General features: G+C 51.2%; 1 protein-coding gene across 1 annotated transcript; it reads left to right on the plus strand.

The window, feature by feature from the left end:
- Nucleotides 1-408: 408 nt before the first annotated feature.
- LSM12 (LSM12 homolog) lies at nucleotides 409-18,105 on the plus strand. The gene is made up of 5 exons (XM_034755937.1): nucleotides 409-625; nucleotides 3,278-3,411; nucleotides 13,629-13,738; nucleotides 15,530-15,656; nucleotides 16,455-18,105. The coding sequence occupies exons 1-5, from the start codon at nucleotides 505-507 to the stop codon at nucleotides 16,545-16,547; spliced, it is 585 nt and encodes a 194-aa protein (XP_034611828.1). The 5' UTR covers nucleotides 409-504; the 3' UTR covers nucleotides 16,548-18,105.
- The last annotated feature ends 471 nt before the right edge of the window (nucleotides 18,106-18,576 follow it).

Consider the following 18,576-nt stretch of genomic DNA (forward strand, 5'->3'; position numbering starts at 1 on the left):
GTGTGTGTGTGTGTATAATATACATGCATTTCTGTAAGGGTGTGTGTGTGTATATATATATATAATATACATGCATTTCTGTAAGAGAGGTATGTGTGTGTGTGTGTGTGTGTGTATAGGGTGGATGAGTGTGGAACCTTTGCTGCATCCTACAGAGAAATCCCTTCCCAAGGTCACACAATCCCACCTTGCATGGCTGGCCACGCCTCCTCCCTCCAGATGGCCCCACCCACTTATCCTGGCCGCGCCCACCCACAGGTCACATTTCCACCTCGCCTAGCCGGCTCCGCCCCTCCCCCTCCCCGGCCTCTCAGGCCCCACCCTCTTCCTATCCCCGGCCCCGCCTCCTTGCGTCGTGACGCCAGACGCCTGCGCGGGGCGACGCGGCAGCGCCCCCCCCCGCCCTTCCCCGGCCGTGGCCCCGCCCCCTCGTGCCTGGCGTGGGGCTCCCTGTGGCTGGGTGGCTGAGCCGAGCCGAGCCGCGGCGGCCGCTGCTGAGACAAGATGGCGGCCCCGGGCGAGTACTTCAGTGTGGGCAGCCAGGTGTCGTGCCGGACCTGCCAGGAGCAGCGGCTGCAGGGCGAGGTGGTGGCCTTCGACTACCCCAGCAAGATGCTGGCGCTCAGTATCCGACCGGGGCCGGGCCGGGCCGGGGGGAAGCCGGAGCGGGGCCGGGGGAAGCCGGGCCGGGCCGGGGAAGGCCCGGAGGGGAGAACCGGGCTGGGGGGGAAGCCGGGCCGGGCTGAGGAGAGCGGGGCCGGGGGAGGCCCGGAGGGGAGAACCGGGCCAGGTGCCCTGCGGCGCCCAGGGGGGCCGGGGTGGGGTGCGGTGGGGTGGGGAGAGCCCGCGGCTGGGAGCGGGCCTAGATGGGGGCCGGGCGGGGAGGGGGGGGGACCTGCTCAGGTGGGGGCCCCCGTGGCTCTGCTGCGGCCTGGGAGTTGCCTGGCGGAGCGGGGAGAGCAGCGTGGGGGGGCTGGTGTGGGGGGAGGGGGGTGTCTGATTTTTTGGGGTGGGGAAGGGGGCCGGGATCTTCCCATGGGATTGGGAGGTGGGGGGGGGGGGAGGTTGAGTCTGATCTTGCCTGGGGACGCGTGTGTGTGTGTGTGTGTGTGGGGGGGAGATTTAAGGGCAAGAGGTAGATGCTCTGGGTAGATTGCTTGGAGAAAGAGGGATATGTGCTTGCTTCTCTGTGTGGCCCACTGCTGGCTATGTAGAGGTGGAAGCGGGGAATGGAGACACTGGCAGTACGTGAGCCCATCGTTCGGCTCTGGGCACACTTAAAAAGTTAGCTTAAAACAGGCCAGGCAGGCCTCTCGCCCCACATGCTCAGGAAAGGCTTTGCAAACTGCCCCAAAGGTCGGTGTGCCCAGGCTCCTTAGGTCTGGGAGAGAGAGAGAAACTCCAGAATCAAAGTCCATATCACTGCCTGTGCGAGCTCTGTCTCCAACCTCCCCACCTCTGGGTGCTGCTAGCCAATGTCAGGACAGCGTCTGAGCTGGCCTTGGGGGTGCTGTGTTGAACCCTTCAAAAGGAAAAGCAGGCAATCCGAGTAGGTTGCTTTGTGGGATGTTACAATGGTTCCTCCCTTTCTGGCTTTATGGAGGAGGCAGTGCTATCCGGGTTTGATGAGAATGTGGATTTGAACAGCAAAGGGAGGGTGAGAAGTAGGGTCAGATGCTCTAGCTTGTGGGCCAGGTTTTGATCCTTTTCCAGAGAAAAGGATGTGATCTGGACACAGTGCTCTGGGAGTGATGTACTTTCCCCAGTTTTCTCTCTCCTAAGTTTCTCCCCTTTTTAGGTGAGTTTCTGCAGGTGAGGGTTTCATATCAGCTGTAGTATTAACTTAGTCTGGTGGGAGGGAGATCTGATTGTTCTTTGCTCTTAAACTGCAGGTGTCTCATTTATATGGATGAGGCCAGTCTCCCTCCCCTCCTAGGAGTGGAGAGGCAGTGGAGAGCCATATGTCTAATGCAGTCTCCTCACACTAATAAACCCACCATCTCTCTCTGCCTTGATATGTGCTTCCCTGCTTACTCTAGCAGACAGATGAAGGAGAGGAGGACTAACTATCCCTCTTCACCAGGAACAGATTGCGCAGGAATTAATGTCAGTTCTATAAAGGTTTTTCTGGGGGTGGTAAACTGGTGTCTAATTTACACTTTTCTGTCATTCTAGAAGTGTCAAACTACCTCAAATGCATGTAAGGTTTATGTTATTGAAAATGTGCTAATGAATGGGAAAGTCTCTTATATGAATCTGGAGAGCTTGTCACCCGATTATTATCTAGGTGAAAGCATTAATAGAGTAACTTATGTTCAGGTTGCATCAGGTGGCATCTGCAGTAAGGGAATGCTCTTGGTAGAGACTCTAGACCTAGTATGTGTCTGTTAAGGTTTGTCTACATGAGGAAGTAATTCTGGAATAAGGTAGGGCATGAAATTAAAGGGCAATAGCTATCCTGCAATAACTATCCGTGCCCACTTTCTGATTCCAGAACGAGTGCCCACACAGAGCTGTTCTGGAGTAGTTTATTCTGCAGTGTCTTAGGCTATGGTTACACTGGCGTTTTACAGCGCTGCAACTTTCTTGCTCGGGGGGGGGTGTGAAAAAACACCCCCCTGAGCGCAGCAAGTTACAGCGCTATAAAGCGCCAGTGTAAACAGTGCCCCAGTGCTGGGAGCTAATCCCCTCGTGGTGGTGGTGTACCTGCAGCGCTGGGAGAGCGCTCTCCCAGCGCTTGCGCGCGACCACACTCGCACTTCAAAGCGCTGCCGTGGGAGCGCTTTGGAGTTTCAAGTGTAGCCACAGCCTTATTTTGGTCAGCTTCTCCATGTAGATAAGCAAAGGTTTGTCGACTGATATCCATGCTGATCAGCAAAGCCTTGTCCCCATCACAGTCGAAACCATGACATGAACCCCTCTAAGTTTCCTTGACTAGAATGGGCAAGGTTGTATGTACCCCTGAAAAGCATGCTGTAGATCACACAGCATCCTAGGTTGTCTACAATGTAGATCCTGTCCCATGGTCAGGGAAACCATGCTAGCAGCAGCTGAGTTTAAATAGTTGTTGCTAGCACTGTTTCTGGTTTTTACTGCTGACCAATCGTTTCATTGTTATAGGGTTTAGTGTGGTAGAAGAACTTATCTGCTGAAAATCTAACTCTTCTATTGACTTGTTCTCTAAACTCCATCAAATAGCCCTCCTTACCAGTCGTCTTTTTAGACTTGTTAAGTATGTCTGCCTGGATTTGTTTTCCTTAATGCTGTTTTCCTCCAGAATGTCCCTCTTCCAGTGGAAAGCCCAACCACGCAGATATCCTGCTCGTAAACTTACAGTATGTTTCAGAAGTGGAAATAATTAATGACCGCACGGAAACCCCTCCTCCTTTAGCTTCACTCAATGTTAGCAAGGTAAGGACCCTTTATCCTTTTGTGTGCTCATGGGTTTACACTTGATTTGATTGACGGGAAGAGCTGAAAATCAATTGCATTTCTTACTGTTAAAATACCCTGCTTTGCACGATGTTTGCTTAGCTGACATTGCTTTTATGAATTTAAATCAGAATATTCATGTGCGTGGTGCTATTCTGGTTCCCCGTATACTGTGAAGCACTTAGATGTGCATTTAAGTTTCTATGTTAATGGGCAGTCTGGCCATCTTTATACTTAGTGATCATCATTCAGGCCTAAAGTAGAGAATGTGGAGGGTTTTTTTTCCAAGTTAACTAGTCCATGGACAAGTGAGTTCTTCATTGTGCAGATGAAAACGTGATGGTCTGGAATCTTGTGGCCATGCTTAATTAGCTGCATGTGTTTTGCCAAAGCATAGTATGGAGCATACCTGGCTGAATGGAGCTAGAGGAGGAATATATTCTTGTCCATTTCTTCTGCTTAATGTAGTTTACAAGGAAACTGACGAGACCAACTTCTTTTAAGTCTTGGGTCCAACTTGCTGTTCAGCCGGGCATCCATGACTTTAGTGCTGATCACCAGGCTTGTCTAGGTTGCTGGACAGTAGTTGACTGTTAGTACTGTAGATGTGTACACTTCTTGGTCCTGTTGACGTTGTCAAAATCCAGGGGGCTTTTGGACCTGATTTCAACATGGCCTTGTCATGGAGACTGGCTCTGTGGCTTAACCATCCTGAAGTGTGCCACAGCCTTGGGGTCTAAAGTGCTGTAGGTGCAATTTGGGACCATGGTGTAGGCCACTCTGCACCATAAGACCCCACTCTGTCAGGGTTTTACTGTGTTGTGACTGGACTCAAGCATGGCTTATAGGCTACACGGACCTATGATCCTAAAGCCATGTCTACATTATGGATACCACAGGGGCATAGCTGCAGCACTGTACTAAGCCACTGTAACACCTATGGTGTAGACCTTTCCAACTATGCAGAAGAGGTTTTTCTGTTGCTGTAGGAGTGCCTCCTCCCTGAGCAATTGTAGCTATGTTGACAAGCATTCTTACCATCCACCTAGCTGCATCTATGCTGGGGGTTAGGTCTGCATAGCTACGGTGTTTGGGTGTGGATTTTTCAGATCCTGAGTGCTGGAACTACGTCTACATAACTTTTAAGTGTAGACCAGACCTCATAATGGCAAGATGGCATCTGAATATTAAAGGTGTGTGAAGTGGCAGTGACTGAAGGCTTCCTGCATTCAGTACCTCAGTGACTAATGTTTTACTGTTCTGTTAGCATCTCTTCTAGAAAAACTGCAGCTGTGTAGATCCCTCTGCTTCCTGATGAAGCCCTGGTATCTCAGCAGTAGAAAATGACACAATGCTGCCCTTGCAACAAAGCAGGAAGTGAAGAGTAACTTTCCTGTGTCTTAAGTGCAGTGGAAATCTAGGTAGCTGGATTACGATCACCTGAGCTGGAATTTAGCCAGGACACTAGGGCTAACACCTATAGTCTTATATAAAGTGTAGCAGGCTCTTCAGTGACCACAAGCGGTCAGGATCTCTCAGCCAAAAAATAACTTGCTTGATAGTGCTGTCTCCTTGCAGTGCTAATATAGGGTTGTGCATTCATTGCTCTCAGAGCTTGCCATCCGCTGAGTCTCCCATCACTGCTCCCTGCAGCACCCAGGTTTTCTTTGGCAGGTGGTGTAATCAAGACCTGATGTTATTGGCTACAAAATCACAGGTCAAAACAGCTTGTATTTGCTTCTTATTTTGGAGGTGATGCTAATGGATAGAAGTGGCTACAGGCAGGTTAACACTGAAGCTGTCACCCTTCCAGCCCATGTTTGCCGTGTGCCCTTGCTGTAGTCAGTCTCCAATGGATTCCCATCCATTGGAGTTTTCCTGCTTTTGTGAGCAGGTCAGAGTTCCTATGGTGGGAAGACACCGAAGCCTTGAAAGACATGGAGTGGTCAGTTGTATTTCAGGGATCTCTGTGTAGCTTGAATGTAACTTCCCCTCTAAAATAGATCATTTCTGGCTTTTGGGAGGTGCTGTCTGAGAAACGGAAAGGGAAATTATCTTGTGCAGTCAAATGAGTTGGATGTCTTGTGCTAAATGCCCCAGCCAACTGGGCTGGGAAAACAGAGCGGTGTGGGGAAGGTGTATCATTCTTCAGTGCAAGAAACCCAAATCAAATTGTACTTCCACTGGCAATTTCAAGTATCCAGAAATCTGTCTGTATTCCCATAATAATAATAATAAAAAAAAACTTTGCCTGATTGAGACAACTGCAGCATTTCATACCTCTTGCATTTACAAAACTCCTCTTCCAAAGGATGGTGTGTAGGGTGTTGTCTGGATGCTTCAGGACTGGAAAATAGTGCAAACTGATAGCTGAAGTGTCAGAGGAAGGAAATCATGCTACTAGGGGATGTAGAGAAGATCTCAACTGAGTACAGATTTCATATAGGAAGAGGGGGAATGATGTCTGAAGATGGAAATAGAAAGCTGCCATTTAAAACAGCAAAGAAAGTATTCGTCTACACCAGGCCCAGGTGTGAATGGAAGAATGAGGGACAGGGGAATGGATCATTCTTGTTGGAGTATCAGTTGCAGGGGGAAGTCTAAGGCAGCGTGGAGAAGAAATCCTGGATACAGCACAAATGAAAGAGCTCTGCTCTGGGAAGGGGAGCTGAGATGAGCAGGCAGGGAAAGTGGAGAAAAAACTTTAAGATGAAACTTGAAAACCAGGCGGGAACTGTGAATAGGATTGGTAAATGGATATGCTGCTAGAAGGCAGGATGGAGAGAGGGTGATATGCTTATGCTTCCTGCAGTGAAAGTCTAGCTGTGGTGTTTGGGATGCCCACAGGACTGGGCTGTAAAATATTATAAAAGGGAATTGCCAGGAATTAAGATGGGTAGATGATGAGGATGTTTGGTCAAGATGTGGCTGAACGAAGACAATTTTGTGGTTGCAGTGGTGGGCAAACCAGGGAGATGTTCTGGAAGGGATCTGAATTGAGGACTCTTCAATCTATGGCCTTGGGAGCAAAGAAAAGGAGCTAGAGAAAGGAGAACTGTGAAACAAAACATTATTACTCCAGGTGCGAATGTCGTCCTTTGACTAATTTCGTGTTAATTTCACTGGTGTGTTCAAGCCAGGAGGTGGCAGTCCACTTGGGAAGCTGAAGGCTTGAGGAATGAGTTTAAAGAGCTAGAACAGGGGTCAGCAACCTTTCAGAAGTGATGTGCCGAGTCTTCATTTATTCACTCTAATGTAAGGTTTCGCGGGCCAGTCATACAGTTTAACGTTTTTAGAAGGTCTCTTTCTATAAGTCTATAATATATAACTAAACTATTGTTGTATGTAAAGTTTTTAAAATGTTTAAGAAGCTTCATTTCAAATTAAATTTAAATGCAGTGCCCCCCTGGACCGGTGGCCAGGACCCTGGCAGTGTGAGTGCCACTGAAAATCAGCTCGTGTGCCGCCTTTGGTACGCGTGCCATAGGTTGCCTACCCCTGAGCTAGAATAACGCTTGAAGGTAGCCACAAGATGGGCTGTGCATGGCCTGGATGGAGACTTATTGGAGGTAGCAGCATTTCCACTAGAAACTAACACAGTGGTGTGAAGGGAGGCTTTAAAATAGATGGTTTGGGGCTTTGTTGTTGTGATTCCTGTGTTCAGCCGCGTACAACCAGTAAACCTCAGATGCCTCCTAGAATCCTTTTCCCTGGCCGCACAGCTCTGCAGAGCGGCTGCCCCAGGGACTGGCGCACAGGCTCAGCGTGCTCCTGGGGCCGAGACGTGGCTGCAAACAGCGAAGTCCGTTTCAGTGACAGGCTAGCCTCGCCTGTTGTAACTAGATCGCTGGTTTATACTGACACCATTACTAACGTGAGCTTGGTCAGCCTGTGCAATGAGATGTCACTCTGCATCTGTATAGCTCTGAACTGGGAGTGGTCCTCTTGGGATAAGCCGGCAACAGGTCTGTTTGTCTAATTAACTTAGTTGCCATTTAGTACTGGGGGGGGGAGGAGGAGTCTCGGGGGACAACGACTGAGGAATGTGACCAGGCAGCTTATTGGAACTCAGTGGCTTTCTTCTAGTCTTGCACGTATTCGTATCATTCATACATACGTGACTAGGGAAGGGAAGTGACTCATCCATTCATAGAATTATTGCACAAGGTGTAGAGCTGAATCGGCTCATAGTAGCAAGTTCAGATGCTCTTTGGAGACTGGGGGAGCTGGAACAGCAGAGTATATTTGACAGTGAAACCGCTTTGAATGCTTGAATTGGAAACCGTGTAAACGAGGCTTTTGCAGATGCAATTCATTTTTCTCTTCCTCGCTAGCAGTGATAAGTAATGAAGCACATCCTATGAGCTCGTATGCTTGTTCTGTAAGGGCCCTTCAGATTAGGCGCTTGATATGTGGGATTAATGAACACCAGTAAATGAGTTTGTTGCCCTTAGTTTCATTCTTCGGCGGGTGACTAAATCCATTGTTTTGGTCAAGCTGAGGGCTGGAGTTCCAGGTGTTTCCCCTTGATCCCTCCTTATTTGTAGGTGGACTAAAGCGCTGTTTAAGTCAGCGGGGAGGAATCCCTAAAGCATTCTTTGGATGTTGTCTACAAGTCTCAGATGTGCTTTGCTTTGATTCACCGTGTTTGTGTTCCAGGCTGGGGGTCTAGTTATGTGAAGACAGGGCTATGAGCTCTCCGCCAGCAGAGGCATTCCCTCAATCAGTCTGGCAGTGCGTGTGACTGGCCACTGGGTTCTGACGCTGCGCGCTGCTGTGTAGGATGCATTGTAGCAGTCCCTCACTGAGGAGATTTACTCCCTACAGCGTAATTGTTGCTACCTTTCTTGCAAAGGCAGGGTCCCCGCTAAGACCTGACTGGTCTCTCCTGCATGTGCTCTGACATGCCAGGCCATTGGACAGGGAACGTTTATCCAACGTAGCCATTGTTTTGAGCTGTCAGCTCCCGAATGGACAAAGAGCCTGTCTGAGCATCCAGCTATCTCAGTGCAGAGGATTCTTCTGCTAAACGCTTCGCAGTGTCTTGTCAAACACAAGAAGCCGGGAATAAACTGCTGCTTGTGTGCAATAAGAACGAACTCTTCGTTGGCTGCCCAGCCCCTCCGCTACAGAGGGGGATGTATTACAGGTCCAGCCTTCACCTGGAGCGAGGCCATGCAAGCTACCATCCTGTTTAAATGAGGCGGGTAAGCGGCTTCTAGAAGCACGATCACCAGGGGCATTCTCTCTGCTGATGATGAGGTGAACCAACCACGCTTTGCTAAAGAAACCCATTAAAGCAACACTTCAGGCAAAAAATCTCTGCTTCCACTAGTCAGGGAAACTGTTTTCCAGCAGCCATATAGAAACGTGGTTGTTGCTTAGATGTAAGTTATGGGAAAACTAGGTTGAAATGAGTCTCTTAATCAAGCTACCAAGTGAGATTAGTTCTGAGTGATCTTTAACTAAACCACCAATCAGCAGCCAGGAGGATTGCTAATGAGCAAGAGGATTCCCCCCACCCTCTCTTGGTGTTACAGCTTCACAGTTCTTCAGTAAAAGGCATTAGGGGCACATGAGAAGGAATCGGAACAGTGTCCCAATGAGTCTCATTCATCTAAGCATCGAAACAAGACACAACCGGCTATCTTTTGGCTAGATATTTTCTCCCTCCGTGGGTGGGAGGGGGGAAATCGATCATTTGCTAGTGTTGAGAATTGGAGCAAAGTTCCCCTGCTGTGTGGGGCTTAGGATTTTCACACTGGGAAGAGGGGGGGGTAGAGAATCTTGATGATGCATCTCATAGCTGTGTGAAATGTGCCATTTCTAGCTCCTCCGCGGTGACTTTCCTTGGGATAGTTGGGGTGAGCCTTTGGGAAGACGGGCTGGTTTGCAAGTTGGCTTTGTATCTATAGAAGATGCTTTCTAGGGATCAGCTGGCATGAGATGCTTTCTCCTTTATGGCAAAGAAGCAACTGCATTCTGCTGACAGTCTGTTAACTTTCCCCCTTTCATCCCTGTTCTATGCGTGGGGAATCCCTCCATGGATCCCTCTCAGAGGGGTGTTGACTTGCTTTATCCACTTGTGTTGTGCTGTAGCAGAGGGGTTCTCAACCTTTTTCTTTCAGCCCCCCCCCCACATGCTATAAAAACTCCATGGCCCACCTGTGCCACAACTAGTTTTTGGCATATAAAAGCCAGGACTGGCATTAGGGGTAGCAAACAGGGCAATTGCCTGGGGCCCCATGCCACAGGGGCCCGCGCAGAACTAAGTTGCTCAGGCTTCAGGGCTCAGGACCCTGGGTATCAGCCCCATGCAATAGGGATTCAGCTTTCTGCCCTGGGCCCCAGTGAGTCTAACACTGGCCCTGCTTGGTAGACACCCTCCCCCCCCCCCCCCCGAAACCTGCTCGCAGCCCCCCGGGGGCCCCGGACCCCTGGTTGAGAACCACTGCTGTAGTGTGCTTTAGAGAGGTCATAAGTATCCTAGTTTACTGGTTTAACTGGACCTGATAAAGGGACTCATTCAAGCCCTAGGATGAGCGGGGGTGGGTGGGTGGCCGGCCTGCTTTGTGCGCTGCAGATCTCCTCTGACTCTGAAACTGAAGTTTGACGTAGAGGGAAGGAAACTTCCTCTTGTAACAGGGTTTTTTTCCTCATAACAGATTAAAACTGCATTGCTGTTTGTTTCTTAAAATACCCCTCATGACCACATTTTCCATAGAAACCTTGAGCAGCTTTTAGGTCACACATCTAACGCTGCAGTGATCTCTTCTAGTCAGAGCTGTTGGCTTTGAGTTTTGCAGGGCTTACAGTACGCCGATGCCCTACACAGTTGGGTAGTATAGCAGTGGGTTATTGCCGATTGCAGTTGGCCATTGTAAAAGGCCTTGTAGCAAAGTAACTTCTGATTGGTTTGGGTCCCATGGGTTGACTATGGGGCTGGAGGTCAGTTTCCCTTTTTTTAAAAAAAGGGAATGACCCTGAGCGGAGGGAGGATAGTTCTGCTTTGTGACCAGCTCCTCACTTCTGAGCAGAGTGCAGGAAACACTTGATGGTTTCTATCTCTCCACAAGCATTAAGGCCTTGTCTACATGGGGAAATTGACCAGCAGAATTATTGTGGAAAAACTATTTGGCTATAACTATTCTGGTATAACTTAGCTCCTCTGGAGTAAACCCCCCTATGTGGGCACTGTCTTCTGGAATAATTACTCTGCCTTGTGAGTGGCGTAACTATTCCAGAATTAAATTGCTCTTATTCTAGAATAGAGTCCACAGAGTGTGTGGGGGGTTGAGTCCTGAAGTAGCTATGTTGGAATAAGCAACAGAGGGTCCTGTGGCACCTTTGAGACTAACAGAAGTATTGGGAGCATAAGCTTTCGTGGGTAAGAACCTCACTTCTTCAGATGCAAGTAATGGAAATCTCCAGAGGCAGGTATAAATCAGTGTGGAGATAACGAGGTTAGTTCAATCAGGGAGGGTGAGGTGCTCTGCTAGCAGTTGAGGTGTGAACACCAAGGGAGGAGAAACTGCTTTTGTTTTAACAAAGACTGTGAATGGCTATTCAACTACAGAAGCAGTTTTGTTGCTTTTTACAGATTCAGACTAACACGGCTACCCCTCTGATATGTTGGAATAGTTACCGGTCTGGTTCCCTGTGTAGACAAGCCCTCATAACCCCAGTAACTCACCTGCTGTTAATACAGGTCTGTCTCTTCTTACGCTGGGGTTACATTCCGCAGTCAGCGCCTAAAGTGAAAATCGCGTGTAGTCAAAATTACATTGAGTGTAATGGCGGGCGGAATCGCCCGCACGACAGGAACAGTATTTCAATTATTTTTCTCTTTGTTTTTGCCGACCGTGTAAAGCTGAAATCGTGCATGTTAAATGCACCTAAGATGCGCCAGACTGTACCTGAAATGACCACGATTCTGAGATTCGGAGACGGGCAGTTCTGCTGCTGTGTATTTGACAGCACAGTGTATATATAATCTATTTCTCCTGCGTATGTGCGCTTTGCACAGAAATGAGGGGCACAAAATAGGAAAACGTGATTGTAAAGCCCCAAAGTTGTCAGGGGACTCCAGGGCAGAGGTGGTTACTAAAACCACCTTAAAAAGACTAGACTGACTTTTTTTAAAATTTAGGTCGTGTGATGGTCCACGGCCCTAGGGTCAGGGCAGCGTGGCCTATCGGTCACAGTCTATAAAGCAGCCCTTCCGTGCAGGGCAGCGTGGCCTAGCGGTTAGTCTATAGATCCGCCCTTTGATGCAGGGCAGCGGGGCCTAACGGCTGGAGTCCATAAAGCAAGGCTTTGGCGCAGGGCAGCGCTGCCTAATGGCCAGAGTCTGTAGCATTGGGGAGCCTCTTATGGGGTGTGGCAGCCCCAGTAGGGGGTCCCGGGCCCACCCGACTCCACTGGGCCCTGACCCAGGGCCTTAACAGTGGCATAACAGCTTGCCACTGACTCAGCGGGGGGTCCTACCAAAACACGCTGAGTTTCCCTGGGTGGGAGATACCGCTCCGTCACCCTCCCTGGCTCACTTCCTACCAGAGTCTGTGCTGGGGTTTCCCATGAGATATCTGGTCCTCTGTGTTTGGCCGGGCCAGTCGTCTCCAAGGGTTCCTCCAGTTGCCGGGGTGCAGATTGCACCGGGGATTGAAGCCATCCACCTGGCCCTCCGCAGGAGCTTCCCGGGCAGGTCCTTCCCCTGCAGCTGCCAGCCCAGAATGAGCTAGGCTCCCTCCCTTTATACTACTAGAGCACTTGGAGCATGCCCAGTCTTGTCAGGGAGGCGGGACTTCCGCTGTCAATAACATGGGCTTAACCTTGTCTGGGCTAGTGCAGGGTAAGCAGATACACAGGTACATAAGGGTCTTTAAGATCTTTGGATGAGAAGGGCAAAGGCCTGTTTGCATCCTCTCCTTTTTGCTACCGTCAAACTAACTTAACCTGTGATCTAAACCATAAAGTGCAGAGATGTGGGAAACATGCATAGCAGGAGCATTTAAAGTACATAACTTCCAGTGCAGTACTTGATGCCATCTCCTCCGAGAGGCCAAGCACTGAATGGGCTGGAAGACTTGCCCTTGGAGGTTCCCCGTCAGGCCTGAGAGGTACTGATGGCCGGCAGTGTCTGGGAACCTGTAACTCGGGCTTGCAAAATGATCATGAAAATGTTTTTTTTTTCCCCAGCACAGAAGCTACTAGACTGTGAGCACCGTGAGGCAGGGACTCTTACATTAGCTCTGCATAGTGCCCGGCCCAATGGGACCCCGATCCTGGCTGCAGCCTCCGGGCACTATGATAATAAAACTCATCTTGCTGTTACCAGGACAACTCACAGTGAAAATAACTTGTATCTTACTCATCTGCCCCCAAAAAGCCCAGCTTGGCTCAGGGAGCAGGCAAGTGTGTATTATCTGTGTTACTGTCGTGCCTGGAAGGGACAGTCCTGGACCAGGCCCCCAACGCGCCATGCGAACACGCAACAAGAGATGGGCCTTGCCCCATAAAGGTGACAGTCGAAGGTGGCCAGAGGTCTTGGTTCTTCAGAGATGCCCGCGTGGCACCATCTCACAAACCTGGCAGTTACTTAAATGATCTAAGGTCGGGCAGCATAAAGCTTGTTTATAGCTCCCTGACTGCAGCTGATTGGACTTAGGGCTGCCGTGGCGGAGTGGATAATGTGAGCTGTAAAACAGAATGTAAGCGATGAGACTAGGACTACATCTCCTTTGAATAGTCAGAACTATGTGTAGTGGGGCTGAATCCAGGGAGGAATGCATGGAGCTTCAGATGTGCCAGCCACATGAGAGGAGACGGTCCCTGCCCCCGAGAGCTTACAATCTAAGGGAGCTTTATACTTGGACCAGTCAGGAGCCCAGTGCCTATCTGAACTCTGGGCTAGAGCATTGTTGCTTGCACTAGCATGGTCCTGAAGTCTTTCTGCTGGAGCCCTGCTGTTACTGCATTTAATTTCCCCTGTGTTTACTTCAGTAAGGCATGTACCAGGTTTTATTTCTGTAACTGGTTGCCTTTATGCAAACAGTTTCACCGGCAGGATTCACCTCTGTCAAATGCAGGCCGGCCAGTCTTAATTTCTCTTTGCCTCTCCCTCTCTCCCACTCGGGACTCTGCTGTTTGTGGTCAAAAATCAATAACGCTCCGGGTCTTTGTTTCCCTCCCTCCAGCTTGCCAACAAAGCGCGGACGGAGAAGGAAGAGAAGATGAGCCAGGCGTATGCAATTAGTGCTGGTGTCTCTCTGGAGGGACAGCAGCTTTTCCAGACTATACATAAGACGTAAGTTGGCTGCTGGGGGGTGGCTGGGAGGTCTTTGTTGTTTCCTTCACCCTCGGGTACGTGCATGCGCCTGTGTTCTCTAGCAGGCGGGGTAACTCTTCCCAGGACGGATTCCGAGAGCCTCCCTCTCGCTGGTGGTCTCCGTCTAGTCGTGTAACAGGACCTCCAGGCTCCTCTGGGCTGGCCCCACGTCTGCAGTTGCTGCCCTCTCCCATTGCCCTGTGTGCTGTCTGGCCTTCCATGGACTCTGGTCTGCTGCCGATGGACTGGCCAAGCTGCCAACTGCTCTTCTAGGCTGCACGTCATCTCACTATGTAGTGTAGGTGGAAATGGCCCCATGGGACTGAGAGTCTCAACCCTGCCTAGCCTCCTTAAATTACAGCTGGAGCTGATAACAGCTTGGAGCTGTGCCATTTCAACCCTCACGCTGGCAGCCTGTGGCCTTGTGAGCGATTGGGCTGCAGTGCAAGGGGTTTGAGTCGCCGATGTGCCAGCCCAAAGCCCAGTCTAGTGTTACAGGTACATGGGAGAGCTCCCGTGCTTCGGAACGCAATCAGATCTGCAGTTTCTCAGTGCACGCTCCCTTCCGGGAGGGCTTTGCACATCAACCCGGCAGAGCGACTTGTCACTGAGAGGCGACGTTGTAACTCCAAGCCCACAACAACGGCTCTGAGTGATGTACGCCTCTTGCCACTAGACAGATCTCTCATCAGGACGCCACTTCCCGTAATCCTTCCCTGGAGGTGTCGGCTGTGCCTTCAGTGATGTCCTGGCTGCTGGCCCAACCACGCCCCCAAGGCTGGTTTATTGGGGCAAGGCAGTGGCTCACTCCTGTCTGCAGTGATCTGGTTTCAGAGCTGCTACAACCAGTGTTGGGAACTGACAGGGCCCTTTTGAAACCCATGTGAGACGGGAGGTTGGCGGTGGGAGGGGGCGACTTAGGGCTCTGGAGCTGCTGGGCAGTAGTGGATGGGGTGAGTGCACGGCAGTGCACCTCTGCCCTGATATAACGCGACCCGATAGAACACGGGTTCGCATACAACGCAGTAAAGCTCTGAGCAGCGTGTTAAGGGTGCCGGGCCGGGGCTCAGGGGTTGGATAAGGAGCAGAGGGTCTCGGGCGGTCAGGGCCCCCCGCGCCTCCCCCCCCCCCCCGCGGCCAGGGAGAAGTAGACTTGGGGGGGCAATTTTGGGGGCCCCGCAGTCCCAGAGTGGCCCGAGGGATTAGCGGGGGGCCGGGAGCAGCCCACTCTGCTTTCCCGGCCCTAGCTGTGTCGCTCTGGGGAGGAGGCTTGGGGGAAGGGATCCCCCCGCACTCACCGGCAGCGGGAAACGGAGCAACGCGGCCCCAGCCCGCTCCACTCCGCCAGCTCCCAGCCGCGGCGTTCCGCTTCCCGCCGCCGGTGAGTATGGGGGGCATCCTTTTCCCCAACCTCCCCGCACTCGCCGGCGCCGGGAAGCGGAGCACCACGGCTGGGAGGTGGCAGAGTGGAGCGGGCTGGGGCCGCGTTGCTCCGTTTCCCGCCGCTGCCGGTGAGTGCCTGTCAGGGGGCGGGGTGTGTGGATAGGGGTGGGAGCAGTTAGGGGACAGGGAGCAGGGGGGCTGGGTAGGGGGTGGGATCCTGGGGGTGATTAGGGACAGGGCTCTCTGGAGGGGGCAGTCAGGGAACAAGGAACGGGGGGGGCCGAAGCAAGTTCGATATAACGCTGTCTCACCTATAACGCGGTGAGACTTTTTTTGTCTGGGTAGAGGTGTACTAGTAAAATCCTGCCCTGTTTCTGCCTCTCCCAGCATTAAAGACTGTAAATGGCAAGAGAAGAACATAGTGGTGATGGAAGACGTCGTTATCGCTCCTCCGTACCAAGTGGAAAACTGTAAAGGCAAGGAGGGAAGTGCCCTGAGTCACGTACGCAAAATAGTGAGTAGAGGGAGGGTGAATCCCCCGACGTAGGTACCTGTGGGACCCCACTATGGTCCTGTAGAAGGCCCCTTTCCCCCGCTCTGCGCTGTCCGCTCCCAACGAGGAATGGTGCATTATGGCCGAACAGTAGTTGCAACTACTGTTCCCGTCAGTGCCTGCAGTGGGGTTTTGAATCAAGCAGGCAATAGTTTAAAAGGTGTCTCCTTATGGTCCACTGAAGGGGCCTGGTGTCTCCTGTACCCGCTTCCTGTGGAACCCCTCACTATGGAGCCAAGCCGCTTCCAAGGCTGGACTCTGCTCTCCGGTCCCCGTCCCGGTTTTACTGCCGGAGCAGTCAGGCTGGGGAAGGAATTAAGGGTTTGATATTAAAGTTTTAGCCACTGGGGAGATGTGATCTCCCTGGCACTTGTCCCCAGGCCCCATAGACCATTCTCTGGGGAAGAGTCTAAGACTTGGCCTTGCCCTCCCATACTGCCTGTGCCTGAGTCTGCCTCCTTGCAGACCAACGTGTAGGACAAATTCAGCTATTGAGTTTGGCCGTCTCCATCTACCAGGCTGGAGGAGATGGAGCACGTGCCCATAATCCCCATCCCAGCTGTTGCAAATCCCACGATGCTGGTCACAACGATTGCTTCTGGTCACCAGGGACCACTTTCGCGCATGTGCCCTGCACCCTCCCAGTCTGGTGGCACCCACGAGACCCGATCACCCCTTTTTATACGCCATGTGAAATTGTACAGTTAAAACCCAGCAACGTTGAGCCATCTTTTCCTTTTTTCTCTTCCCCTTGGCCAGGTTGAGAAACATTTTAGAGATGTGGAAAGCCAAAAGGTAATGCAAGGTTCACAAGCACAGCAAACACAGAAGGACGCCACCCTGTCATCCTGAGCCCTGCCCCCTTCCGATCACCAGGGGCACTCTTCCAAGATCCAGCAGAAGCCGACATGATTTCTTCAAAGGAGACCGGGGCGGGGGAGGGCCAGGGTTATATTTTATTTCCCGGGGGCTCTTTAACGGGGAGCTCACCACTTCCAAACTTTAGACTTTAAAACAAAAAAAGAGAATAATTTAAAAGATCATCCATTACTTGACTAACAACCTTTCTTTTTGTCCGCCATGTTTTCTCCTAGGACAGTCAGACTTTGTTAGTTTTATTTTTGACTTCCTTTCTTCTTCCGCCACCCCACACAACACCCCCCCCTTTTATTTTTGTAAAGGGGGGGATCCACCATTCTCCCCTCCCTCCTTCGATGTAGGAGAATCTGCTCTTCCCCCAACACCCTGATAAAAATAAAAATAACAATCTGACTGTGTTAACTGAATCGGGGCCTTTCTGCCACCGGTATGGGCCCGTTTTAATTTTGTTTGCACAGGGCAAGGCTTGAATTAGTCTTATTTTTCTTATCTTTAAATATATATATGAATATATATATTAAAATGTTCTTTAAATATTTTCTGCTTCTAGCAGTTCTCTTCCCCGGGATCATGGCAAAAAAAAGAAAAAGCAAACAACCCTCCCCACCCCTAATCAGCCCTGGCAGAGTTGGTGGCTTTGCAACGAGTTCACACCCGTTAAGACTGGGGATTTGGGAGGGCAGGAGAGCCCCAGGAGGTGGTGGTGCTCCCTAAATCGTAAACCTCTTCTGACTGCTTTCTTACTGTCCTGTGCTGAAGGCCAGCTGGCCCGCTCTGGGAAGACACAGGCGCTAGGAATAACACAGGATGGTGCTGCTAATTTACTCTTCCCTGCCTCCCACGGGACGGTACCGCACAGCCGTCTCTCGTCCGCGGTGGGCTGGCCGATCCGGCGACACGGTGGCTTTCTCTTGCGTCGCGTTGGCTCACGCCACCGAGTACCGTGCGTGTTAGATCGTGTGTAGGCTTCTGTCTTTTTCAAGGTTAAAATTATCCAAATGATCTTGGATAGCAGCCCGTTTGTGCTTCATCCCCTTTCCGCTCCAGAGCTGCGTGCGCCTGGGATCATTACAAGCTGGGACACGGTTTGTATACGTCCGAGTGCCCGTGCAGAGAGCTCTGGGGTCTGGCCCAGCAGTGCTGCACTGTGCTCCGTTTGCTAAGAGAGCACGCGGGCTTCTGTCAAACCCAACCCTTCCCCTGTCCTGTACCCGACCCAGCTGGCAGTCACGCGGTGATCCACGCTGCATGGGTGACTGCAGCCATCGGCTCTGCGGCAAGCCAGATTATGGAGCCCGTGAAACTGGCTTCCTCCCAAGCTAGGCAGGGGTGCGGCTAAGCTACAGGAGTGTCTCTTATTATTATCCTTTCTTTTTTTTTTTTTTGCCATGATCTTCCCCCTTCCCCTTTTTTTTAAATAAATGGATCAAAATTAAATAATTCAAGCCCTGCCTTTAAAAAATAAAAATGGAAATTTTTTTAGTATTGTTTAGCAAAACAATAAAACCCAAAATTTTTTTAACCATCAAAAGTGTCTGCAGTGGTGGGTTTGTTTGCCTGCAGCCTCGTGCCCAGCAATGAGCCGAGCATACAGGACCCTCCTCTGTGGGTTGGACTGCCCTGGCCTTCGATTGACTGCCTTGCCTTGCTGTTCTGTTGGAAAGGCAAGTTCCCCCCCGCAGCAGCCTGTGGGGAGGGGACTAGGCCTCCGGAGAACGGGGCGCAGGACTTGAACAATGTCCCCGGCGTAGGTACTGACGCAGGGCCAGGTGAAGCACAGAGCAGAGACTGCTTCCAGCCATGCCTTTGGCGCTGCGACATGGTGCCCCCTCTGCTGTGGGGAGGGATGGGGGAGTAACGGCTTGGCACTGCGTTGAATGGGCACATTTGTGCAGTCTCGGGCGGGTGACAGAGATGGGCTCTGCCTCTATGTGCCCAGCGGGTAGGAGGGGGTCACACCTCCTTGATCCCCAGCGGCCACAACTTTCTTAATGAACTAACT

Source organism: Trachemys scripta, chromosome 23 (genome assembly GCF_013100865.1).
Source record: "Trachemys scripta elegans isolate TJP31775 chromosome 23, CAS_Tse_1.0, whole genome shotgun sequence".
Lineage (NCBI taxonomy): Eukaryota > Metazoa > Chordata > Testudines > Emydidae > Trachemys > Trachemys scripta.